At 40.3% G+C, this 26,730-nt stretch overlaps 2 protein-coding genes across 7 annotated transcripts in view; both read right to left on the reverse strand.

Annotated features, from left to right (window-relative positions):
* septin4b (septin 4b) overlaps positions 1 to 4,041 on the reverse strand; it is a 49,466-nt gene extending 45,425 nt beyond the window's left edge. Inside the window, exon 1 of one of the 3 annotated variants that reach the window (XM_025898445.1) lies at positions 3,698 to 4,041. In XM_025898445.1, the coding sequence (XP_025754230.1) occupies positions 3,698 to 3,749 (52 nt within the window). In that variant the 5' untranslated portion in view covers positions 3,750 to 4,041. The remainder of the gene's footprint in view (positions 1 to 3,697) is intronic. The other 2 variants (XM_025898446.1, XM_005463725.4) reach the window with 2 other exon arrangements.
* A 1,958-nt stretch (positions 4,042 to 5,999) lies between these two features.
* The window catches only part of limk1a (LIM domain kinase 1a), a 54,163-nt gene continuing 33,432 nt past the window's right edge, over positions 6,000 to 26,730 (reverse strand). For 3 of the 4 annotated variants that reach the window (XM_003458607.5, XM_005463719.4, XM_005463721.3), the window contains 13 exons: positions 16,377 to 16,486; positions 15,136 to 15,351; positions 14,701 to 14,806; positions 14,123 to 14,337; positions 13,784 to 13,970; positions 13,459 to 13,545; positions 12,343 to 12,474; positions 12,128 to 12,187; positions 11,420 to 11,485; positions 10,553 to 10,721; positions 10,378 to 10,433; positions 9,612 to 9,769; positions 6,000 to 9,203 (listed from right to left, as the gene is read on the reverse strand). In XM_003458607.5, the coding sequence (XP_003458655.1) occupies positions 9,035 to 9,203; positions 9,612 to 9,769; positions 10,378 to 10,433; positions 10,553 to 10,721; positions 11,420 to 11,485; positions 12,128 to 12,187; positions 12,343 to 12,474; positions 13,459 to 13,545; positions 13,784 to 13,970; positions 14,123 to 14,337; positions 14,701 to 14,806; positions 15,136 to 15,351; positions 16,377 to 16,486 (1,731 nt within the window). In that variant the 3' untranslated portion in view covers positions 6,000 to 9,034. Of the gene's footprint in view, positions 9,204 to 9,611; positions 9,770 to 10,377; positions 10,434 to 10,552; positions 10,722 to 11,419; positions 11,486 to 12,127; positions 12,188 to 12,342; positions 12,475 to 13,458; positions 13,546 to 13,783; positions 13,971 to 14,122; positions 14,338 to 14,700; positions 14,807 to 15,135; positions 15,352 to 16,376; positions 16,487 to 21,764; positions 22,024 to 26,730 lie in introns of those variants that run through there. The other variant, XM_005463720.4, reaches the window with a different exon arrangement.

A 26,730-nucleotide genomic window follows, 5' to 3' on the forward strand; every position in this document is an offset into this window, starting at 1 on the left:
GTCATACAGACAAAACATGAGCAACCCTGAAACTTAGGAGAATATTTAAATGCAAAGAAAATGCTGATTATCTAAGAAATACTGACACCAACAGCTCTCTCAGTGTTACCAGAAAACACAAAACACTTCAAAACAGTCTGCTGGATGGTGTCTCAATATTCAGTTGAGTAATTCAAACAATCTTAAACACACAACACTCTTGAAGACAAAAAAATAAATAAAATAACAAACAAGTAAGCAATAACATATAGAACACCAATATATTTTTGTAGAGCATTCTTTTGAAGATCAAAAATAATTTACACATTTTTATATTCAATCATAATCCCACAATTTAACCGCAACAACAGAAACACATCTTTGTCTCTTTCTTTCTTTCTGGCGCTAAAATATCAGTGACATGGGTCAACTTTTACTGAAATACACACAAGGATGCTTAAAGGATGGAATTTAGTCATCAGTGTCTGCACATTTGTGTTATGTAAATAATTTGGGGCAGAGGCTCCTGGTGGGTTTACAGAGTTGGAGCAGGCTAGCCAGGAATTTAGTTTGACAGAAAGCAAGGAAAATAACCTTTGAAAACCAACTTCCACACAGAAGTCTCGTACTGGTGAAAGGTTCAGATAAAAATAGCATCAAACTGGCACCGATCTCGAAGTCTAGCACTTTTGAAACATTTGGCCACTCCAGTAATTAGTCATGAGCAGGCGACGATCCAAATTATTCATGAGGTTTGCCATTTACCGATTCCTTCAGGCCTTAAGAGGCAAAACAAATTTCTTTACTCCAAGCTGCCTATCCTGGAAGGCTTCCTGGCAGGATAACAAATATTGATTCACTGCTTTAAACTCAGGACCATCTCTGCCTGTGAGCGTGCAGAGCAGACTGAGGCACAGGTCAGGGAGCTGAAAGATCATTATAGCCTCTGCCACCATTTATAACCACTTCAGGAAGAGCAGCAACGTTACAGGAGGTGGTTTAGTCAGTCCTGCATATGGACAATATATAATGTATGAGCTGCATATTACTGCTGCTGCTCTTTAAAGCCAAACTGAGCAGCATGTGTTGCTTCCAGAAGCACCAAATTACTGTGACATGATGCCACGGTTAACAACAAATGGATAACTTCAACATTCACACTCACAGCTCTCCAAAAATATCTGCAAATTTTGGAATGAAAACATCTAATTATGGACTCACAGAACTACAGAAGTGTAAAAGCTACGTGCTTCACTTCCTAATTTTGCCTCTCTTGACCTACATGCTGAGATCCTCCACCAGCGAGGTTGTCAGCACAGCCACAGACAGCAGGAGGACAAGGCTTTCCCTGAGGAACACTGTGCAACCTGTCCCAAACACCCACTGTCAGCCATGGAAACCCATGCTAAGAAGCTCCCAGCACACAGTTTTCATGCTGATGTTAATGCCAAAGGAGGCTGGGAGCTCGGCAGTTGCTGAGGCCAGGTGGAGTTGCAGTGCTTCCTAAATGCTTCCACTTTGCAATAATACCACTTACAGCTAACTGTGGAATATTTAGGAGGGAAGAAGCTCAGTGCTAGATTTTATACACCAGTAGCAATGGGACTAAATGAAACACTGGAATTCAAAGATTAAGGGGTTTGGCCCAATACCTCTACGATGTATAACAAACCAAACACTGCATGATTAACTCAGAGGGATCCAAATGTTTAAAAGAGTTTAAATTGCCTTTAAATCTTATTTGTCTTCTAGTATGCATCCTGTCTTATCTATTGTGTAATATTTGGTTTAGGAGTAATATTTCTTTGGCATTTAACAGACTGAGCTCTATTAAAGCTTGGGGATTTTATTATGGTTATACTTTTCTGGATACAAATCAAATAGAAACAGCTCTGGGTTCACTTTGGATAATTTTAGTCCCACATCACTCTGACTTCTTCCCAAAATATTTATCCTTCTTTCAAACAGAGTGAAAAAGTGTATTTAGCACATACAGTACATCTGGTATATTTGTTAATTTGTTACATATGTTTACAATAAACTAATTGTTCTATTTTATTACATGCCAACAGTTCTGCAAAGAAATGACACATAAGAAATTTAGATAACACTGAAACACTTGTGAGCAAGCAGCAGGACATGGAAACACTAACATTTGAACTTACTGCTGTGTTGTGAAATCTAAAGAGACTCCACAAAAATGATTTAACAGGGATGCGGAAGATCTGTCTCTGGACAGTCTCATTTCCTGCAACAGGGATTTGTGTCTTATTGTGTATTAAAGGGCTGTTTTATTGCTTAAATCAGCATAGTAGTATAACCTTACTACTACTTAGAGCAGAGACACTGAGTACAGAGCTGGCAAAGTAAAAGGTTCACTGTATATTTCTAATCATCTGGGCGCAACATATGACATGAGCAACACATGAAAAGAATATCACATGAACGCTCAGCACAAGAGCACTCATCACCTCCCACTTTCTTTTTGCCATGTTTGTATCCATTACACAACCCTTCTGTGCATACAGTACACCACAGGGCAGCTGTTTCAATGAGGGGAATGTTTCAGCTCAACTGCAGCCTCCGGTACTTCACATCACAAGATCACTGTGCCCGATAAACTACTCTCTGTGCCCACACCGCCACGATAAGATCCAGGTGAGATTCAAACTGTTTACAACAGGGAACCAAATCTATTTGATGTCAAGAGAACACAATGTGTCCACAAATTTCTAAAATACCTCTGAAAAAGACGAAAACTTTACAAATATCTTGGCTTAGAAAAACCCAACAGTGGAGTATATGTTTGGTTTTGGGCCATCGAATGTTATTCCACAACATCCAACTGGAGAAAGAAAAACATAAAGGTGTCAGTGAAAAGCTATCTGAGGCAACAAACTGAACCAGAACTTCTTGTTTTATGGTGATGGTGTAATATACACTCTAAGCTCTCTATCCATCTCCCCAATACAGTCATTTTGCCTCTGTACATCACCACACTGGTTTTATAATGACACAATGAAGCTGTGGTCCTTATCTGCATTAACCCTTTCAGGTCACATAGCTACACTAATTACCAGCCAAGTGAAGGCAGCTGGAAGGGGAGGAAACTCTGCACTTGATGTCTATAGGGAACCCCCCCATAGTTTTGTTAAACCTCTTGAATTAAAGCCAAATGTCTCCATTTTAATCACCTCGTAAGGGCTCATTTCAATCCTTTGATGCTAAACATAGCAGATTACAGAGAAAATTTAAAAAAACAAAACAACAAAAAAGCAAAAAACACAGTGTCACCGTCCAAATATTTATGGAGCTGACTGCAGATTTGCGTGGTCCAGAAATAGTTCGGTGTGGTGAGTCTTTAGCTGCAGAATTACAGTGCTGTCGTCCCGTGTGGAGCTCAGGCTGCTGCCAGGCTTTCCAAGGATTTTTCATTCAGCGGGACGAAGTGTACCCTCAATCCTGTGCTGTCTGTCTGTCTGAGTAGACCCATAAAAACAAAACCTGCACTTATACCACCGGCTTACAACCCGGACCTGTAGCCAAACAGACCTGACATGATGAAGGCTGTGACGATTTGTGTTTAATTGATTAAATCATAATAATAATACAGTTTAAAAGGAAGGACATGTGATTATTTATTTATTTTTTCTTAGGTAGATCCTATTCAGAAAGTAGACGAGCATCCCCGCATTCAGTGTCGGATGTGAGGACTCACCGTGGTTGAACACTGTGGACCGAAACCGGCTGTTGCTGGATGAATTTTCCATCTTAAAGTTTCACTGAGCGCCAACGGCCGCGACCTTCTTCTTCTTCTCTTTTCCCCCCTCCTCTGCTCTTCTTCGTCGGTATTTTCCTTAATTTCCTCTCCGAGTCTGAACACAGTGACTGTAAAACACTCGCCTGCGTGCCGTAACCGGACAAACCCGTGTCTATCTATACACACATACATACACACACTCTTTCTCTCGCTCTCTCTCCGTTCGCGGTTCAAACTGTCGAGCCGCCTCCTGCCTGCCAGCTCGGTGACGTCAGAGAGCAGCCGCGGTTGCCGCAGCATCGTCGGAATGAAAACAATCGCACGTGGATGCGCGTCGGGAAGAACGGTCACGTGCGTCTCAGAGGAATAAACTGCAGCACTCCGGGGAAGCTGTTAGCATCGGAGGAGGACAGGTAAACACAGGTGTGTGTGAGCGTTGGAGCGTCACAAATAACGACAAAGCTAAACTCCATTCATTTATTCATTTATTTATTTTTTTCTTTATTTAGTATTTCTTTATGAGGCAGGAGGCGGTGATTAGTTCTTTTTTGGGGTCATTTCCGTCTATCAAAATTCTACAATCGAACAAAAATATTGTAAACACATGACGGTGACGCTGTTTAGTTTCGCAAAATATTTGACATGATGTGATTCAAGTGTGGACATCTGGCTTTGATTCAAGATGTTCCCCAAAATATTGCACTTAAATTTTTTGGAAATTTACTTATTTTAAATATTATTATTTTCAGTAGCTAGATGCTGTTTCCACCCACAAGATGCTTTGCCAGCTTAGGCTGAAACATTCGTCTAACCAGCCTAAAATTTGAGCTTTTACATGTGTATTTATTAGTTAGTGCCAATCTATAATTAATTGATTTTGATGTATAAACAGGTTCAGGTTACTTTATTTGTATCCATAGGTAGATTTGTTCTGTAATCCTGAGTCATCAATCCTCACATGCACAGTTTCAACACACAGCAGACAACAGATAAGCATAGTACAAAAAGACTGAAAAAAAGAACTAAATCATTTTGACCATTCAGTAACCCACAAAGTAACAAGGCTACAATTTGTTCATCTGAGTGATGGCTGCTGGAGTAAAGCTGTTTTTAAACCTTGTTCTGCACATCCAACCCTTGCAACTGTTTGATGTACACTCATCAGCCCGTTAGACCACTTAAGAATCTGACTGTGAATCTTCTCTGTATAATTAAAAATGAAAACCGTGACTCCAAGTAAGGGAATAAAGCAGGATACAACTTCAACTCTTTCATGGTTCTCAGACATGAAGATCTGCAGTTTGTATCGTCTCAGATTGGAGTCAGCTGAAGATCTGTGCAAAGTGTTGATGTGACAAAGCAACACGCTTGAGGGTGACACCTCGTTGAAGCTGTGATAACTGCATTTCTCACTAGTTTCTTACTTACATACTCTCATTTTAGAATCTGAAAACTGCACCTCCACAACTCAATGCTGAAATTCATGCTTAAATAATAAGACTTCAGCAGTACTACAAGGGTATATTTGCTTTTAGCTGGACGGTTTCTGATTTAATAAAATTATGTTTAAACTGTGCGCTTTAATTTAAGAAAAAGCTGTAAACATGTCTTCCACTCATGCTGTGTTTGTTTATTGTTTTTAACAGTAGTAGTGACAGGTGTATACTGCTAACTGTAAATGAATCTAAACGATGAGCAGATATAATAAGAGACAGATGGTGACATCTGGTGGTTGCTTTGTAAAAACTTTTTTAAAATACTCACTCCCTCCATCATCCCAAGTTGAAACAAGCACTATTTTTATCACTTTAATGTTGCCCACACAGTTTCTCTGCAGATAGTGCTGATACTGCTCTCCAAGATAAGCACATGTCATCGGAACAACCATATTTAGAGCTCATTGGTGCTTCAGTAGTGGAAGGAGGTTAATCGCAGAGTGAATATAGATATAATACTGTACAAAAGCCTTAAGCAACCCATCATTTTTATATACATAACTTCAGAGGAGCCAGAACTATTCCTGAAAACTGCTTAAAGAACGCTGCCTGTTCATGCCGTGTTGGAGAATAAAGGTGGTCAAGACAAATATTGATTTTCAAGCTTGGATCTCTGTTGTTGCCTTATATACAGTATTTCTATGCATGTCTACATATTTCATTAAACTGCTGCAAACATTTCCCATTTTCCTCGCAACATATAAAGAAACAAAGGCTGCCTCCAGACTTTTGCATAGTATTGTGTAAGAAGAACAGACACCTGGTTTATTTTAAGGAGCAACAGTTTTATTTGTAGCTGTGACAAAATGGAAAAAAAAAAGTTGCCTCCTCAGAGTCTAAACGTTCAGGATTAAAGTGCAGAATTGTTTTCACAGCTTGTGTAAAAAAAAAAAAGACAGAAAAAAATTAAATAAGACAAAAAAGAAATATGAAAATATCAAAACTAACAATGGAGATCTGGAAAATATAAATACGTTACAGAACAAGATGAAATCTCATACAACTGGTTTCAGCAACGATAATCAATCCACTTGAATCAGGCTTGCACTTATGATACATTAAAAAAAGGGAAATCAGTTCATGTTTTCAAATCGTTGGCAAGGCTAGCTTACAACAAAGGCACAGCATTGTTCAGAGGTAACGATCCTTTGCAAAGAAGTGCTGCGGCGACATTCTCGGCGATCATCGACACTTCCTCACAGACACACCTAACATGCTCAACATGGCTCAGACAGGGATGGAGAAAGAAAATGTGCCCACGGACGAACACATAAACCGGGAGGGGCTCACTTTACAGAAGCGCATTTGTGTGACGAGCCTACATACTGACATAGTTTACATGTTTTCTCAGTGTCGGTGCTGAGGAGCGGTTTTCTGCGAAGCTGCTGGATTAACTGAATCGAGAAAAAGCTCCAGAATATTACGGCCCTGAGCCAAAAAGAGTACAATGAAAAGGTGAGGAAGTGCTCTATTGTCAGAAAGACCAGCAGTGGTTGCATCCTCTGTGGGCGTCATACATGGAACAAGCAGTCAGAAACAACACAGAACATCATTCGCAAAGGACTGGTCTGTAGGCAGCAGGCAGAGCCGGGACATCTCATCCTCACGGTAGCAAAAGCTCGGAAACTTTAGCTTTATTTAGGTAGAAAAAGTTGTGTTGAAACGAAACTATTAGCAATATTACCGCAGATATATGAGAGGAGGGGTTGACGAATCTGCTGCCAAAAAACAGTATTTAAAAGTTTAACCGTGTAAATGCATCTTCATAATAAATCAGAAGCACGGTCCAAACACGGTGCAGTTTGCTATCGAGAGGATGAATTTCCCGGATCCCATTTTTTATAGTTAAAAGGCTCTATCAGTGTCTTGCATTCATATTTCAACCTGAACTGACATTATTTCCTTATCACAAGTAGCCCAAGAGAGAAAAATTAACAAACGTGGCTTTAAATAGCCACTTAGTTATATAGTGCAAATAAAAGTACTCAAATGTGTACAAAAAGATTTCAGTGGGTATATAGCTATTAAAAAACAAAGAGAGAGAGAGGGATGCTGTGTTTTGTTTTTTCCTTTTTTTAAAACCCGGCTTACTCTGTATACACTTTTTTGTCTTTCTTTTATAATTTTTTTTAAAATCTTAAATAAAGACAAAAATAACTCTAGTCAGAAGCTGAGCAGACCTAGCAAGAATATCATGCAGCTTGTGAAAACATCAGCAGGAATAAAAAAACAAACAAACAAAAAAAACAGATATAAATGTCTCATGTTAGAAGGTGCAAAGGAGATTATTTCTGAGGATGCACACAGACAATGGAAGGAATACAGGAATATTTACAGCCAGCATTTACATGTAAACAAGAGACAGAGGTGTGGGACAGACAGCTGACGTAATGAGGCAGTACCTTAACTACTGTACAGTACACGAGAGGGAACCCTTAAGAGCTGCTTGATTGCTCTCAAAACCACATAATTAAGAGCTGATCACAATACGTAGTCTTAGAGTTTCAGCTAGTTTAAAGCCATTTGATGCGATTAGATTGATCCAGTATTATTTTAACGTTTATTCCAGCGGACATCTGTGGCAACACAAAAGCTCCCAGGTTGACTGCTGCTTTTTCGGATAGAGAGAAAAGACGAAAATGTAACATTTACGGGGTTTAAAATGACGTTTTAGGGATTAAGATTGCACATACGTCAAACAGTATAAGCCCCAAACCTGCCACAGTGGTGGAAATGTAGAAAGAGAAGGGGGAGGAAGAAAAAAAACCCTTTCGGCTGTGCCTTTTTAACTGCAGTCAAACCTCTACTCTCCATTTCTGGTCGGCCAATAAAAATATGGCAATGTCGCGTACGTATATAAAATATGTCTGTACATTTACGATATTTAAAACATTTACATTGTCATAGTTTATGTACACTGTTAAGTGTTTAAATGTCGGTGCGGATGAGATACGCCAACAGCTCTTAAAACTGAGAGACAACGTACCAAATCTATGCCAAAAAGGGGTGCGTGTACCTCCATGTGAAAGTCAGTGCTACACAAGAAATAGGGGAGAGGAGCAGCGACACAACTAGATTAGTGGTTTGTGACCAAATGAGGTCAGAGGGACACGAAGAACGAGGATTTGACCTGACAGCATTATTTACAGTCATGCGCTCTTCTGTGAACTATTTAAAGCTTGAAAGGGTTTGCTTCATGAGTCGATCTAAATCTATAAACGACACACACAGACATACACACACACACACCCACACTCCCTCGTCTTTGACGTCCAAACAGAAAGCAAAACCAAACCTGCAAACACCTACTCCACAATGTATTCTGTAGATGCCTAAAGTGAAGGTCTGCTGTATGCATTGTTTTTAGGGGTGGGGGCGGGGGGATTATATTTCCACATGAACATACACACTACAGTAAGTACAGCAAGTATTCTTGACCTGGTATGACCTCTAAAGTTAAATCTACATGATTCGAGAGTTGATTTGTGATTTGAAAGTCGGGTCTGATTGCATATGACGTGTTCCACTCTAACTTCAGGTGCAGCAGAATCAAGCAATTCTAATTAATGTCTCTTGATTTTACTTTGAAAGTCAATATGTGTGTGTCTCACGCAGGTGGCTTTCTCAGTTTGACATTTTTCCCCCTGAGTCTATTCACTGAGCCTGAGCCAGTCTGCTCCCGCAAACATGGAGGGGTATTTACATGACTCCTCCGCCCACTGTGCCGATCCAGGCAAGGTGGTCACCGCCCCTGTGGGGGTTACTGATAACGTCCCACTTGTCCCTGTTGTGCTCGGGCCTACTCTGGCTGCTCGGGGTGGGTGTGCAGGCCATTCTCAGGACGTGTTATGCTGTGGTGCTCCCAGAAGGCCTTGTGCAGCTGGTCCACTTCGGACATCAGGGGCAGACCGATGTCCAAGTGCATCTTCAGGTTCTCCAGCCACTCCTCCAGTTTGGAGAAAGCAGGCCTGTGTATTAAGAAAGCAGACGGACACCACAGTTTGTAAACCTCCCCTATTTATTTGTATTTATCAAGTTCTTTTGATATAATTAAAGGGACAGTTCACCTCAAAACACAATAAAACTTGATTTTCTTGCTCAGAATTGAAAAATCCAGGTACCTGAGGGGCGTTTACTTGAGTTAGTCATACAACACAGTGAAGGATTTATGCTTGTTTAATCCTTTTAATGTGCTGAAATAACCAAAGTTGTTAGAACTGGAAGTTTAGGCCAGTTTCAAAGGATCAAGAAAATTGTTCTTTTGGTTGGTTAGTATCAGAAAAACCTCTTTAAATAAAATGCTGGCTCCTGTGATAATCCAACTCTTGATGAACTGTCCCTTTAGGTTACATGTCAAAATGAATCTGGTGTCTGACCGTTTGTCTGCATCAAGGTCACAGCACACAGCAGCCATGGGGAAGAAGGCGCGGGGACAGTTGGGGGGACAGTAGTGCTCCAGGAAACCCGAGATGTTCAGTCCAAAGTCCGTCGCTCTGGGGAGGTAGTCGGGGTCAGCATTCACCCTGCCAATGATCTGGAAAGAGCGAGAAAGAGCAAAAAGAGTTATTAAAGATGGAAGTGTCAGAAGTCTCCCCCAGCCTCAGTCAGCTCCTCCAGCTGCAAACCAGCAAACCCTCCAAACTGAAGCTCATGGTGCCAACAGACCACAACTATCGTTTGTGTGCCCGTCAGCAGCCACATGAAGACTTCTTTGCTTTCCTGCCCTCTAATCCCTGTAATGTTCTCTGGATAATAACGTTCATCTGGAGAACTCATACTGGAGCTCCTGATTGACTGAATTAAACTGTTGAGCCCAAATTATGTGGATGGTGTGTGGTCAGGCTGCAAGCCTTCATCAGTGTGGCGCTGGATGCTCAGTCGGAAAGCAATTATCCCCCTCTAAGAAATGTGGAGTTTGGGAGAAGGAAGCCTGTTCCCCTAATAAAATGTAATGGAGTGTTTCATATGAGGCTAACTTGAAGGTTTGACAGCGTTAACTTTTTCCTCTACTTACAGAATAACACCTTAGACTGGTTTTATCATCTGGAGGCACTGAAGACATTTGAGATCTCCGGGTTTATTCATGAAAAAAATATAACTTCAGGAATCCAAGATATCCAGAGCAGCTGATGGATAGCTTACCTCGCAGAGCATGATACCAAAGGAAAAGATGTCTACTCTCTCATCGTAGCTCTTCCCTGCGAAGGAAAAAGACAAAATTAGACTAATGTTAAGATTTTGGTGATCTCATACTCAAAAAAATATTTGTGATTAGCACAGGAAAGCAAGGACATGGATCACTTCCTGTGGTCCATACCATGGATCATCTCTGGAGCCATCCAGTAGGGGTTTCCCACCACCGTGTATCTCTTCCGGCGGTCGGGCCTCTTGAGGCCAGACAGCTTTCCCTGCGTCAGCTTTTCCCCGTGCTTGTCGTCCACCATGAGTCGCGCCAGCCCGAAGTCTGCCACCACCACTGTGTTGTTCTTTAAAGTGAAATATGCCCAAACATTTTATTTTTATGCAACAAGCATACTCACCAAAAGTCACAAAATTTGATTTTTACTACACAGAGTATTCACATTAACGACATTCACAATATAAAATGATGTCAGACGCAATGAAATCACTTGCTGGGAGCAGGGGACAGCTTGTGTGTGAGACCACCGGCTGACAGGTTTAATGACTTGTTCTCTTTTCATAAAGGAAATGGGCATATTTAGTTCATTCGCTTTCCAGCTTAACGGAAACACTGTCTGAAAAGAGCGTCAACCTGCTAGTTACTAGTTCTGGATTCACTCTTTTCACTATCAACATCATCACTTCTGAAAAAAAGACAGACATAGCGTTCAGGGATATATCTGTGGTGAATCAGGTTTAAGCTTCTCCAGTGAGCTTAAAATTAATCTCCAGGCTGTCAGGCAAACATTTTGTTGTCATGTGACACGTGTTCAGCACTCCCCTTGTTTAGGTCAGGCAAGCTGAACGTTTCTGCTTTAAGCTTCTTGTGTGGAGTGTTTTTAAAGTCGTCTTAGTCTCCCATAGCAACTGCGAACAAAGCCCTTTTTTGTTTTTGTATGAGCGAATGGCAGGTGCGCCGTACTAAATCCTTAAAGAAAACATGCTGTATGTGCAGAGGTATGTCGGCACAAACACAAAAGTGTTCAGGAAGACAAGTTCTTACCTCTCGGACTAGACAGTTGTGAGAGTTCAGGTCCCGATGAATAATGTTCATGGAGTGCAGATATGCCTGAATGACAGACAGACAGATAGGAGAGGAAGGAAAGGCAGGAAGAATAAAAATAAATAAACAGTCTTTTGATAATCTGTAAGTAGAACACTGCCAAGTAGAACAATACTGTCTGGGTTTATCTCAAAAAGCTGTTGCTGAATATACAATAACACAGTCATGCTTGACATGCATCATTGTACAGATATCTGGGGGGAAATCCAGAGAACCTGTGTTCCTATCCTGCGGGAATTTATGCTCTGATTTAACCTTTATAGTAAGAAAAGTACCCCACAAGTGTTGTAGCTCACAAACATGACCACTAGAGGGAGACAACAGCATAAAGCAAAAAGTATGTGTACAGCAGATATTCAGAGTACATCTAACAGGAGGCGGTGGTTATCTCTCACAACCACTGATCTCTACTTTTCTCTTGGCTCAGCAGGATTTGATTTTTATTTATAAGGTTATGATCTTGGTTATGTTTTGTTATCGACAATACAACCACACCACTTCCCTCTGTATGTTTTAGAGTCTGACAGTGTCGTGTTCTGTGTTTTTGTGTATGCAGTGGCAAAACAATGATAATGATCTAAACCACTTTCTCCATGTAGAAAAACCTTGGCTTGTTTTCCAGAGTGTATTAACAGTATATACACTCACCATCCCAGCAGCGATGTCCTTAGCAAAACTGACCCGCTGGTTCCAGGGATAGTTTGAGTCCTGTAGGAAAAAACAGAATACACAACTTAATGTAACATACTGGTATAAACTGATGAATCATTACTTCTTTATTATTATTATCATTATAATAATAACCATGCTAGTCCGTGCATTGGAATTCCATATAGGAAACAAACACCCCCCCTCTTGTTTACCATTTTTTTGATGATTTCCCGCAAAGTGCCTCCTTTGATGTACTCTGCGATGAAGTTGAGTCTCTTGTCTTTGTAGAGGACTCCGATAAACTTGAGCACATTGGGGTGATCCAGGCATCGCATGACTTTCACCTTAAAGACACAAATAATTATTTATTTATTTTCACACACTGTTGTAACATCTCTGGGAAAAGTCCACAGTAGCTGTAAGGGATCTTAAATATTCACAGTACAAAACTATCACCTGAACAAATTATGACAGTCAGTGTTAATATTTTTGCAGTTACTTCTGCTACTTTACAAATGTGACTACACTACTGGTAAAACTAAAGTCACATGGAGGAGGCGGCACGCCACTGTTACACATGACATCTGAAATGTTTGCCTCCTTCTTTTCTAATCTTCACCAATGAGGATTACACGAGACTCAGTAATTTAAGACTTGGGCCACCTACAAACAAACAGCCAGCACGAGTAATAATCATTGCTTAGCTGTGATTGGGGCTCATTTTACAGCGAATCTCTTTACTCACTTTTCTAATTACAAGCAAAGACTCATCACTGTTTCAACCCAATAATAAAGCTAAATACCCACTCATAAACATCCACAACTAAAGTGGAACCATTTTTCTGAGCTTCAAACATCCCATTTAGGAGACAGTTAACTGGATGAATGAGGCTAATGTAGCGCAAAACAGGAACACGACGAGTGATTCAGATCCTCAAAATCCAAAAAGCCTCACAGAAATCTGAACCTGAGTCATCCTCTGCTATCGGCTGTCTTTAGGGAGGTCGGCAGAGAGATAAAGTTTAATGTGGGCGGTAAAATAAAATCTGCCCAGCCATCATTTTTGGGAGACAGGACTATGTGAGCATAGTGAACCGATATTATTTCAAAGGGGAGTTTATGCCTTTTTAATCTCATTTTCTTTTCAGGTGTGAGACGTCTGCCTTTTTCATTTACCCCTTTCCCACATTCAGGAATGGCTCACTTTAACTACAATCTTTAGCTTTGGCTTATAGAAGAAAAAACAACAATAGCTTTTGTGCACAAGCCGCTCTGTGTTATGTTTCATTCACAGTCTGAAGTCTCTGTGATGGTCTGTCTCCACTCACCTCTTTGAGGAATGTTTTTTGAGTCTCGTCATCAAAGCGGATCAGCTCTTTCATCACCATCACCTCACCCGTCTCCCTGTGTGTCACCTTTAACAAGACACAATGCACAAAGTTAAGCAACACTGTCTGAAGCAATGTTAAGAGACAAAACTTAAAAAAGAAAAATTCCCTGATGTGATAAATCCCCAGTCATCAAATCCTCCTACCTCTATACACGTCTTTCATCTCAATGCTGCCCCCTTCTGGATTTTTCTCAGTATGACTCGTTGCATGCTACATTGTAAATAAAACTAAAGAGTCTGAGTCTCTGCCAACTCAAATCTACCTTTATGGCTTGTCCAAAGCATCCCTTCCCCAGCACTTCTCCGTGGATGAGGTCAGATGGGCGGAAGATACGGTGAGTCCGGTTTGAGACAACCCGAAGTGACTCCGACCGATTGATGTCCTTCCTCTGGGAGATTGGTGACGCAGCATTGCTGGATCCAGGCGACTTATCAGTGCTGTAACTTCGCCTAAGAGAGAAGAAAACAAAGAAATCAACCTTTTCATTAAGGAAGGTGTTCACACTTTATTAACGGGAAGATGAGAACATACATTATCACCACTTTTACTCTTTGTAGCAAACTGTGATAAAAGTATATTAGCTGCTGCATTGATGTCTTACGTGATGATGCGGGATTTCAGGTTGCTGATGTCTGGATTGGGGGGCTGGGTGATGGGTAGGATGGGGCTGGGCCCTTCTGACAGTGGGGTGGACAACGGACCGTCCACCTGGTCCTCAGCCTCTGAGGAGCCTCCCTCCTGTCCCGACTGGCTGTGAGGGTCGTGTTCGATGGTGAGCTGCAGCAGCCGGCTCGTTTCCTGGATCAGCAGGTCAATCTGTAGAGGAAGAGACAGATCAGACAGGATGGTCAGATCAAAAAGTGAACGGCACTAATGCATTTCATAACTTAAAAGGATCTATCTGCACATTGAAGTGCTCTATTTGGATTTGCTTATAAGTTCAGTGTTAGACGAAGCACTCATGTTTCAGTAACTTCCCTTATGAATTTACTGAAGCATTTATTTATTTAAACAGCTGGTTATATTATTAAGTCTCATCTTGCCACTGGAAATCCTCAAAAGCTGAAGATGGATATCATCCCATTTTCCTCCAAAACAACAGGAACACCGAGAAACCACCTGAGTGAAACTAAAGCATCATCTTTTAGCAGCAAACGCATAAAGGACAGTAATGAATACCTCATCCAGAGGAACGTTGTGAATGGGCGTCCCATTAATTTCTAAGATCCGGTCTCCAACATGAATGGAATTTTTCACATCTGGGCTGATGCAGTCGGCATCCACCCTGGAAACAAAGAAAAATCTCCTTAAACACCTTTGTGCACACAGGGAACATTTTTCTTTTAGTACTGTCCAGAGAGCAGATAAGTCTGAGCTCATTTGAATAACAGTGACTATCCTTCCACTCTATTATACATTTTAAATGAATCTCATCTATCACTCTGGCCTCCATTTATAAATCCCCCTCCTTTATCCTTTGTCCTCCACCATTAACCTCCCCTAATGCTGCATCTCTTAACTCATTCCCCTTTCCTCTTCATTTTCCACTTGCTCTACATTCCACAAACTGAAACACAATATTCATTTTATTCACAAAACACAAATGTGGCTCACTGGGAGACTCTGACGGTATGTCCATGTTCGGGACTGTAGCCATTGGTCGGGCTTAGCGGCTGGTCAATCGCCACGGAGAAACCGCGCCCTTTGCGGCCATTGTTGCCATCGGCGGAGGCCGGGATGGACACCAGTGTGACTGTGTGAGGGATCCGTGAGCATGGCGAGTCCGGCAGCGACACCGGGGTCACGATGGTCTGGTAGTAGCAGTGACCACTGGAGCCAGAGAGGAACAGAAGTAGAGATCAAGAATGGAATTTATTCTTCTTTTATTTTTTTTTCTAAAAATGAGAACGCCGGTAATAAAACAGATAATAGGAATCCTCGTGAGGTTTCTATGAAAAATCAACTTCTCATTACAATAATTTTCACAGTGTCACATGTTGCTTCGGCTCAGCCCAGACAACACTGTACACTCATTGTTTTGACTCAGGTTGACCTTTGATAAGTCAGAATCTTATGAAGTGACTAATAACCTATGAGATGATGACAAACAAGGACAGCCCCCCCCCCAAAAAAATTGTAAAGCTGTTGCTGATCTCCTTTCTGTGTCATGTCAGTCAGCAACATGCGACTTTCTCAGTGAATGTAATGATCTGAGAAAACACCAGCTCTCAAGGTGAGTAATTCAAAAGTATTGTGGGGGAGGTACCATAGTTCTGTAGATTTAGGCTGTCTCAGAGTCTTCTGTCTCTCATGTAACCCCAGACTCACTGTTCTTGTTGAATCTAAGTCTTTATGGACACTGCGATGTCATTATGTTGCTGCAGAATACAATTAGCCGCCTCTCTCATGATATTCTTTGATAGATACAGTCTGAAACTTGTGACGAGAACATTAAAGCAACCCTGGAGCTATTGGAAGCTAGCAACTAACAATATGATGTTCAAACTGCAGCTGCTGTTTATATGATAATAAAAGCATTCTTCTCCCAGTTTAATGGTTTTATGACTGGTTTCATGCTTAAAACACACTCAGATATGAGCATGTCTTCTGCCAGTTGTCACCAGTTTGTCATAATGTTGACAAAAAGCCCTTTGAAGCCAGAAATAAGCTGAATAAATTTGAGATTTTGTCAATCAACAGCAGCTTATGGCACACTTTTGTGCTTTCCTAGGGATTCTGAGCGGATTAGCTTATGGCAGAGGATGAAACTGGGGAAAGATCATGAGTACTAGTTTCACAGGCTATGATGGATGTGACACATAAAGCAAGCGCCTCAGCTTTTTTTTTTTGCTCACCAGTACAGTTTAGATCTCTCCACCAGAGCGTATGTGTCTCCATCACCGATGAACGATCGGCAGTTCAGACATGTGAAGCATTCTGGATGATATTTCTGTTCCCCTGCGACCTGTTAAAAAACACACATACACACAAATACATAAATGAACATGTAAACAGATTTTTCTCCTATCTAAAGAGGAACACCTTAACAATATTTCAGGGTTTTTGAGCAACAAGCAACACGAAGCTGTCTCTGGGAAGAAGGGCGAGGTCTGGTCATTGAGGGTAATCATTAGTCTCATGCTCAAGCATCGAGTTTGCTGCTGCCAGATGCCCTCCAGAGCTCGGGGCAGTTTTGCAAACAAGAGAGAGAATTGAGTTATGGCCAATAAAGAAAACAGAGCAGCCGATAATTCATACTGGCAGCTCTGAGGGTGATGCTCTGGGTGTTCCTCAGACCAGAGACCACTAAAATGACCAGAAAAATCAAGCATCAACACTCCCACACTTTTAATGCCGCTCCCTGTCCTTGCTTGTTGCGATGCTCATCGACTAAAATAATTGATTAAGTAGCCTTCGATGTATTATTATCGACTCCTTCAGGTAATGTGGCGCCTGTCCATGCAAACGACCCACCCACTCAAAGGCTTAATGATTAAACATGAGACATGAAATTAAGTACCTAAGGTCAAGCCCATGAGAGCCATTTGCTCCCCAGAGGCTGTGCTTGTTAGTCCATTTTTCGCTTTTAGTGGCAGAAATTTTTGGATGGAGTGGACCCCTCGACAGCACTCCTCAACTGCACTGATTTACAATGCTAATGAGATACAGGAGGACTAAGAAGGGGCACCGCATGGAGGAGAGCTGGACAAAGAATAATCAATCACATGCAAACAGAATTTACTCATTCAGCTGTTCCGTTATTTAACTTTCTGATAAACTAGTGGAGAAATAATCACCAGAATACCTGATGAAATATTAACGTTGACTTTGCCCCTGCAATACTGCATATGATTCAGATCATTATAAAAAGTTCATGGCTGCAAACCTGCAAACCTGAATCAGCCTCTAAGCAGTACTACCTTTAAATGGTAGTAAACCTAAAAACAGAGAGGGGAAAAGTGAAGATCAAAGAATCAATGAAAACCTCCGTCTACAGCCATATGTCGACTACTCCTCCCTCCTGGGAAAACAGCAGTGAAGACACACAAACACGTAAACACATGTCGAGGCCTTGGGCTGTAGCAAGGGAGACCCCGCAATTAATTTACGGTTTTTTAAAGTAATTCAGCTCCTTCCAGCTACACAGCAATAAAATATGCCCTCATCCTGACTTATTTGTATCTTAAATATTTCAGTTTCTGCTTTTGAAGTTAAAAACAACAAACGTTAGAGTCTGCCACTAACAGGAGAATAAGAGTCAACTTGTATCCTAAGAACAAAAGAGGAGAAAATAGAAAATAGGCTCTGTAATGGACACAGGGAACGAGGCAGCTGCGAGGTTAATCGACCAGCTTAATTTCTTTATTCGTCAACTAAGCAGTCTCAAAAAGAGGAGCCATAAAAATTACACCGTGACTTCGAAAGGACATGTAAACACAACCTAAAGCAGCAAGTGCTGTGAGAATGGGAGATCATTTTAAAGTTAAACACAAAAGCTGCCCGATTATTTTTAGCACCACATTTTCTCTTAGGTGTAGATTTCTCTTAGGTGCAGCCCTGCAAATAAATTAAGAAGACAGGAAGAGAGGACAGCTGGACGGAGATGAAACGGACGTGTGGCTCTGCACACCCTGACTCTGTGGCGGCCATTTGCTTGCTATGCAGACACAACAGACACACACACCCTCTTTAAACCCGCATGTGACAGGCGACAGCTGCTCCCCTCACACTTAGGACGTGGTCTCCCTCTAAAGTGTGGATTGAATGATTAAAAAAAAAAGGACAAAAGAAGAAATACGAAATCACTCAATAGAAAAAAAGAAAAAAAGGTTTAAGAAACACCAGATGCATTAAAACACCACTGGTTCCACATCCTATCCTGACATAAGGTCTGTGGGTGTGTGTCGAGTCTGCATTAGCTCATAGTCATGCTCAAGAGTGTGTGCGATGGTGTGCGTTAGCCTCGTGTCCTCTTCGAGTGAACACAAACCAAACAGAGAACACATGTCTGCCTGGGGGGAGAGGAAGTGGGTCCACGGGGTCCAGGAGTAACCGGGTCAAGCTGCCGTTACTCTGCTGCCACGTGCGCCATGTTCATGGGATGACAGAGAGAAATGAAGCTAAAGAACAATTGAGGTCTTTGTAGCTTCTGTGCTCAAATGTTTATACTAATGATGTTTTTAAAGAGTGTGGAGTTTACTAAAAGTGCAGTTTTAATGCTAATTTCTTCTACATATATATATGTAATTCTATATATAACATTCATGGAGGAAGTTGGTTTGTTTGGTGTCATTATCAGCCTAGTGCACTGTAACTTGAAATTAGTTTATTTGAAATTTAGCAAACTGATAGAAGTTAGCTACACAACAACTACACTTGCCAAATAGTTGGTACATTATTTGTTACTAAGTTTAATCATAGGTATTATTAAACGCTGGTTCTCTTCTACAGTCTGTGTTGTGTCCGATCACGGCACATGGCTTTTCCTCCCTGAACCTGGTTTTCTTCCTGTTAAAAGAGAGTTTTTGCTTTCCACTGTCACCAAGTGTTTGCTCATAGGGGTTGTTGGATTGTTGACGTTTTCTCTCTATTACTATAGACATTATAAAGCACCTTGAGGCCACTGTTGTTGTGATTTAGCGGCATATAAATAAAATAGAATTTAATTGAAATGACTTGAATTGAATGACTCATCTCTACATCAAAACTATTTTTTAGCATCTTTCCAAGACATGGATTAAGCCTAATCCCAGGTTTTAAAAAAAAGAAAAAAGTTTGTGGTTCTGGCTAATCCATGTGTGGGGAACTGGGCACTTGAAACAAGTTTTAAACAAGTTTTAACCAAGCTGGGTAAATCTTACAATATATAGGCTAAATGTTAGAAGAGCTCATACAAGTGAATCTAACAATAATCATGTTTGGTGAGAAGCCTTTAATTTAGTAGCAGAATATCATCATCAGTGTGTGAAACAGAATCAAGGAGTGTCTTCATGTTAAATTGTGAAACTCATTGCTGGAAAGTTTCTTCACAATGACCTCATCATAGTCTTGTTTTTACTATACCACACTATATGTAGATAAAAGTATCTGACACATCAGTACTTTTTAAAAAAAAATTCTGTTATCTGACTTTTCTCCAGACAGTGAGGATCCCTCAAGTTTAAAGAGTTCACTCCTTAAACAGTTTAGCATACATTATCACCACATTATTAAGTGGTTGCAGTCTGCGGGATTTTTCTGGTGAAGAAGTACTGATGAGGTGATGGGGAAGAAAAATTTCTAAGTAGTTTCGAGTGTTACCTCATCACCACCAACGTGTGACCATCACCCACAGACACTTTTGGGTTAATGTAGCCTTCAAACTTCGTTTGTTTTTTAATGATTTATAAGTGGAACCTTAGAGTGGCTGTGGAATGTGAAGTGACCCTTGGAGGTTGTTTTTTAGGAATTTACAACAGTGTCATACTCACAGTGACAGATAAAATAACAACACTGAGATCTGAGTAAATACAGTTATAATTAGCATGTAGATTATGTTAGAAACACATGGGCTGAAAAAACTAAGGCAGACCAGTGGTGGCGGTTCCTTATATAAAATTTCAAAGACACGTCATGTTTCAACCCAAATCATTTAGTTCCTGTTTTGCTCCGGTTTTGCTTCAAGGTCTTTCATATCTTCATTGTGACATTGTTGCATTTTCATCACATCATTTCACATTTTCCTCACTGATTATGTTTACTAATGAAAGCCTTTATGCCAACCAGCAGCAGTGAATACAAAGGACCACAAACAGATGCCGCATGTCTGATCGCAGACGTGAAGAACTTTCTAGAAAACAGCAGGGCCAAAGAACTGGGAGGTTGACACACTGATCTCACGTCTAAAGTGAAGACAATGATTTTTATGAAACTATATTAACAGCAAAGTAAATGCAAGATGTTGAATAAGAAAAACTTGAATATATTTAAATACATTGTTTTTTAAGTTATCTATTTAAGGAATACATTAGTGAAAATCTGATGCCTCTGGGACACCACAGTCAAAGGATAACATCACTAGGCGCTTGCAGGTCTGCAAACCATTGACTATTTGTACAAATTTCCTAGGAATACAAACCAAACATGAATAAAGGTGCACCCATTCTGAAACTGAACCCCTGCAGCTAGAAGCACCGGTTGGATCCTCTGACTTAACAACACTCTTGCAAAATGTGAAAGAATGACCTCATATCAACAACGCAAAGGGTGACTCTGAATGGACTCACAGGATTATAGGAGATCTGGCTTTGCTTAAACCCGTCCTTGATGTAATGAACTTTCCTCTGAGGCATCCTGCATGAGCTAAACAGAAATACGCAGTCCATATGTGACTGAGTTCACAGAAAGCAAAACAAAAATTTTTAATAGCTGTGTTTAAAAAAAATGACATCATGTGGGGGAATAGTCAGAAGAGCATGTGTATCTGATACCTGATTTGCTGCACTGAGATTGAGCTACAACTGGGTCAAATTCCAAAATCTGTCAAAGGGATTTCTTAAAGCTTAAACACAAAGAGTATGATCAAGATGCTCTACAAAACTGCAATCAAAGCTGGCTGAACAGAAATCAAGTAAAAAGATGATGAAGCTACAGTAGACATCATTTAAGCAAACATAATTAGACTGAAAGGCTGACAGGGAAGACAGTGGGTCACATTGATGCTGTCTGAATGGAAACCCCCTACCGTTACAAACTGTACAGTGCCACAGCATACCCTGGCCTCTGCTTTAGAAAGCTGCTATTCAGCCTGTCGGCCCCCCTCCCTCTCTTTCTGCAAGTCTCAAATCCACTTTCATAAAAAATAAATAAATAAATGAAAATGTCCTGACAGTGATTTTTTAAAATAATCTTTTTGAATGTGCTAGCACTTTTATGTGAGGAAGAACGCATCCTAAAAATAGCATGTGTGCCATGGCTCATCACATTTTCATGACACTGGAGCAGAAAAAAAGACGCATATCTGTAATTAGAAAAAGCAATACACTGACCCAGTTTAAAGGGACACACAAAACACACTATGTTTCATGCTCTGGTTTTAACATTAAAGAGACATGCTGGAACAAGACTGTGTAGAAGCAACCGGCAAACTATCTGAACCAGCTTAGAGACCTGCTTCGCTGCCTCCTCACCGGCTCATGAATACTATAAATCACTCAGACACCCAGAGCGTCACCATCAGCATCAGCAGCAGCGAATAAGCTCACCTTCTTATCCCTTTTCCACAGCCTGAGACAGCAGAAGCTCCAGAAAAATAAATCTCCCACCATGTCAACGGGAGCCGGCGTCTCTCCTCTTCGCTGTTCTAGTTCATTCTACTGAGGCAGGCGATTTCCCCCGCTGTCATAACAAAACACTGGCAGCAGCCAAGGCAGGCAGCAAGAGAGCACTGAGAGGGGGAGGAGAGAGCGAGCAGCCCACGCCTATGCAGCTGAGCTCATCTCTGAATCAGTGCCACTCCTCCTCTCCCCTCCCAACCACTCTGCCTTCCCCTTTTCTCTCACTGACTTTTGCTATGACATCATCGTTTCCTGTTTGGCCCAGCCCACTCTTGTACACGCTGTCAGCTTGCCGGCTGCTATGCACCCCCTCCGCCCAACCCCCCACGGTGTCTTCAGAGGATTCCTTCCCTCTCCCCCTATTCCTGTAATCACATTTTGAAAGCGGCAACAGTCACAGGCCTGACTTATTGAATGTTATGCTATGGAAAGTTTTTTTTTTTTATGTTGGACTAATTTGTTTGTGTTGCATGTTTAATTTTGTGTTGTGCTGAACTAGGTAAAGTGAATGCACTGGGCTTGTCATTTTCTTCCTTTAAACAAAAAAACTTGATAAAAAATGCAATTACTGATCCTTTTCAAATCTCAAATATTAATAGTGAAGCAAGCCACAGTGAAAGCAAGCCACAAGCTTACTATTCAACCAAATCAACAAAACTAGTAAAACCCAAGTAAAAACAATACAACCTAAAATAATAATGTAATAGCAGAAAACATTTTGGAAGTTAAAGCTTTAAAAACTGTTTAATATAATAATTAATATTTTATTTTAAGTGTTTTTTCTGACCAACTAAAGCTTCATTCAACATCCTGCAGATCGATGTAAATGCATAACTAAATAGTAAATACTTTTTAAGTCCTATGCTAATGTCAGATTACAACAGGCAGGATTTCACCACATAAAGTTGAAAAAAAGTTCAGAGACAGCTCTTTGTTACATTTACTGTAAAATAGGTGTGTCCTATTGCGCTTTTCCCGTCTTAGCTTATACAGAACAGTTCGGCCCAAACATGTCGTGCATGCCAAGAAGTTCAAGTCCCTGCCCTCACTTTAGACCAGTGCTGGAGGACCATCTGAGTGTGTACTGTGCAGATATTAATAGACATTCAGACGCATTCACGCTAAAGTGGTGGAGACAGACTGCAGTGAAAGACAGCTGCTAGGCAAGCATATGATGTGGATACATATTACCTTAATAATGTGATTATTGGAAGGTCTAGTGACAAACGGCTTTTATAATGATTCCAAACTGTGCTAATCTAATAGAAATACACAGTACAGGGGAGTCAAGATTGAATATAAAGAATGTCTCTTGCAAAAGGTCCTGGGCCAAGTCAGCATTAACCAAGCAGGGTTTTTTGTTGGTAAGAGAGACTGAATCTCTAGGAAAATAATCAGTAATGACTTTCACACAGAAATGTAAACAAATTATATAACAAGGCATACACAGATCTCACAGATATATGTTAATGCTAAGTCAGAGACAGAGCTCCTGCGATTTTTTAATTATACCCACTTAACAATTCCACTTGTGACACTGTAGCCAGGATGTAAAGTGTACAAAAGTATGGTGAGTTACACTCACTGGACATTTTTTAGGTATACCTATTTAAGCTGTTGTTAAATGTCTAAATAGCCAGTCACATGCCAGGATGCATGTAGCATGCATTTAGGCATGTACACGGTCAAGATGACCTCTGAAGTTCAAAGTGAGCTTCATGATCAGGAAGAAAGGTGATTTAAGTGACTTTGAATGTGGCATGGTTGTTGATCCCACATGGGCTAGTCTTAGTATTTCAGAACTCGCTGAAAGAAAAACCAACTTTGTGCCATTCCTGTCAACTTAGAACAGGAAAGTGAGGTTTTATTTTCAAATTTCAAATTAATACAGCATCTTTGTGATGTCGCAGAACAGGTGATTTGCATTATGAATGTTCAGCCAACAAATCTGTATGGCACTGTCACGGAAACATGGACCAGAGTCACTGAGAAACCTGATCCTCCAAAAGAAGCATTATAATAAACTATAGTGTCTATCTGAATAGGCAAATATTTCTGTTATTCATGATCCAAGGCAGAGAAAAACAAACAAAAATAAACAAACAAAAACATTCTTGACTGTCTTAGTATGCAGAATACTAATTAGTTAATTGTATAACTAAGTAATGCTGATTCATCAACTGTTAGCTTCATGGTTACTCGCGCAGTTCTGACCAGGCTTAACATTATGATAAAATTTCACTATAGAAATCCAATGAAAACTTCAACTTAACTGTCACTGCTTACAAATAGAGAAAAAGGGAGGGATTGCTACTGTGCTTATATGTCTGCATGCAGGAGCGCACTCTACTGATACTCAGCAAGCTCAGTGAGCAGTCATTAAGTATTTGATTTCCCATCTGATAAAGTTACTGTCATGCAGTGGAGGAAATTCACCCTCTGTTCACCAGGTGGTTATTTTTATAATGCTGTGATGTCACTAGAAAATTATGAACTGAGTATTTTCTCAGAAATCTCACTAAAATAGGATACAAATAGTATTTTGTGCAGTCATCAACAACAAGTATGTTATGAAGTAAATATCCTTTTAATTAGGATTGTGTTATATTCTTTAAGAAGCTGATTTCATGAGTAATAAAACAAATTTCCTTAAATTATTACACTCTGTGGAAGCGATGCAGAGATGTTAACCCAATTACCAGATGAACTGGGAAGACTGAAATATTCTCTAATACACTGCCAGCGGTAAGCAAAGCAAGGTTCGGGACTTTAATCAACTTTAGATAAATCTACATACAAACTGCTGTAAAACAAAGAACTAAATACAATCTGTGAGGTATTCAAGTACAAAGAATGAGCAACAGGAGTGAAAAATTGCATCAGTAAACTGTATAGTGTGTGACACTAAACTGGCCTCTTTGCAGAAAGCAAAAGTTAAGTTCAGTCCAAGCTGCCGGCACTGAACTCAGAAGTGAAACCCAACAGCCCACAGCTACCCTACGGGGGGGAATTCAGCCCACAGAGGTGGCTGTTCTCATCAGTGTTTCCACACCGGGAAGAGGAAATGATAAACAAGTGTCTTAACACATTTTACTGAAGGACATTTGCAGATTACTATGTCTGATTAAAATATTTAAAACAGGGAAGTGATCGTAACATAATCTATTTCCTGCCATCAAACAGGGCACAGTGTGAGAACCTGGCCTCTGAGAGGGAGTTCATATTTAGACTTCAAAATACGATGCAAATTAAAGAGATTACAATATGCTGAAAGAGAGCTTTAAACCACTTAGTTACTGATGAGATCAACAGCTGCTCTCGAAAAAGCAGTACCACAATCTGAACTGCAGCATCTTAAACATATGATTTGGCAACACATTAAATGTATCTGTTCTCACTTAGTGGCAAAAGAATCATCAGGCATTTACAGAAACAACTGGCAGACTCCCATGTACACACAAGGCACATCAGACCAGTGGGAGTTGGTAAAGTTCAGTGTTGATCTGGGACTTTCCACTGGTTTTACAGCCAAACCAAAAACAAGTATTACTTAATATTAACTAAAAATGAAAAGCAACATTTGTATACCACTAATATGGTTATACCCTCACTCACTGAACAGTTCAAATGAAAAACTATGTGCACAAATGCTTTTATTTCATTATTTAACTTATTTTAATATAATAAGCTATCTACGTAATCATTAACACTGCACAAAGTTTCAGATACATCTGACTGAGTGAAACTGAAAACAACAGTAATGTGTCAAGAAGACAACAGAAGTACAGCACATGTTGTAACATGGTTTGGAGATTTTCATAAAGGAACACATGATGCCAAAGAAAAGAAAAGAAATTTCCAAAGAATAGAAAACACTTGTGATTTCAGGGAAACGCCTCGGATTTCACCTCCAACTGTTTCAGTACATCTTGTATTCTAAGACACAGCAAGGGAAAAGTCCCTGAGATTTATTAAGGCCTGTCAGGCCAGAATAACCGTCATCTCTCCAAAGCTGTCAGGAACACAACGCAATGAAAACACACAAACAGCAAACTTGGAAAGGGTTTGGGACCTGATGGACACGCTGCATATAAACTCAGGCCATACAATCATTTTGTTCAGTAATAATTTCAATTAATATAAAAAGTTTACTTTCTCATGAACAACCAAGTGCAGTGCTTCCTGTGAGTATCCTCAGCACCTTTTATTTCCCCATCAACCTAACACTTTTATACAACATGTTTATTAACTATTCATCCGATTTGGTGCATCTTTTGTGGAAAGAGTAACTTAGTAACTGTATGATTCTGTAGAAGCAGAAGTGGCAGTACAGGCAGCAGCGCTAATGTCAAGCACATTCATATATTTAACTTACTTTCTAGATGTTTTTGTCTTCTCTTTTTCCTTTTGATTTTCCATTTTAATTTCATTTTGGCTCAGTTAGACAAACTATATACAACTGTATATGCAACCTGAACTGAAAATCACATAAGATTTACTATGTAGGCGTCCTCTCGCAAGTATTTTGGTTGCAGACTTTATACAGCATATTTACACTGTACCTGTGTTTACTGCTACATAACCCAACTTAAAATGTCTATTAAGACCATTTCCACATTTCTCAATCTTTAATTGTTTAATCTGCTCCTTTCCTCTTCTACTTTGTTCCTTCTACTCTCCTACTTCTTCAAAACTACTCATGTATGTCTCAAATATGCAGCAATGTGAAGCAGTTTTACTCATTTTTGACTCATATGTATCATGCACTACCATCAGGGAGGTGTTTGAAATTCCCTCTGTAGCATGACAACTAGCCCAAACATAATATCAGAGCCCTAAACAACTATCATAGCAACAATATGAATGGAGCTTCTACATCCCTAAGCATGGTGGA

Source organism: Oreochromis niloticus, linkage group LG14 (genome assembly GCF_001858045.2).
Source record: "Oreochromis niloticus isolate F11D_XX linkage group LG14, O_niloticus_UMD_NMBU, whole genome shotgun sequence".
NCBI lineage: Eukaryota > Metazoa > Chordata > Actinopteri > Cichliformes > Cichlidae > Oreochromis > Oreochromis niloticus.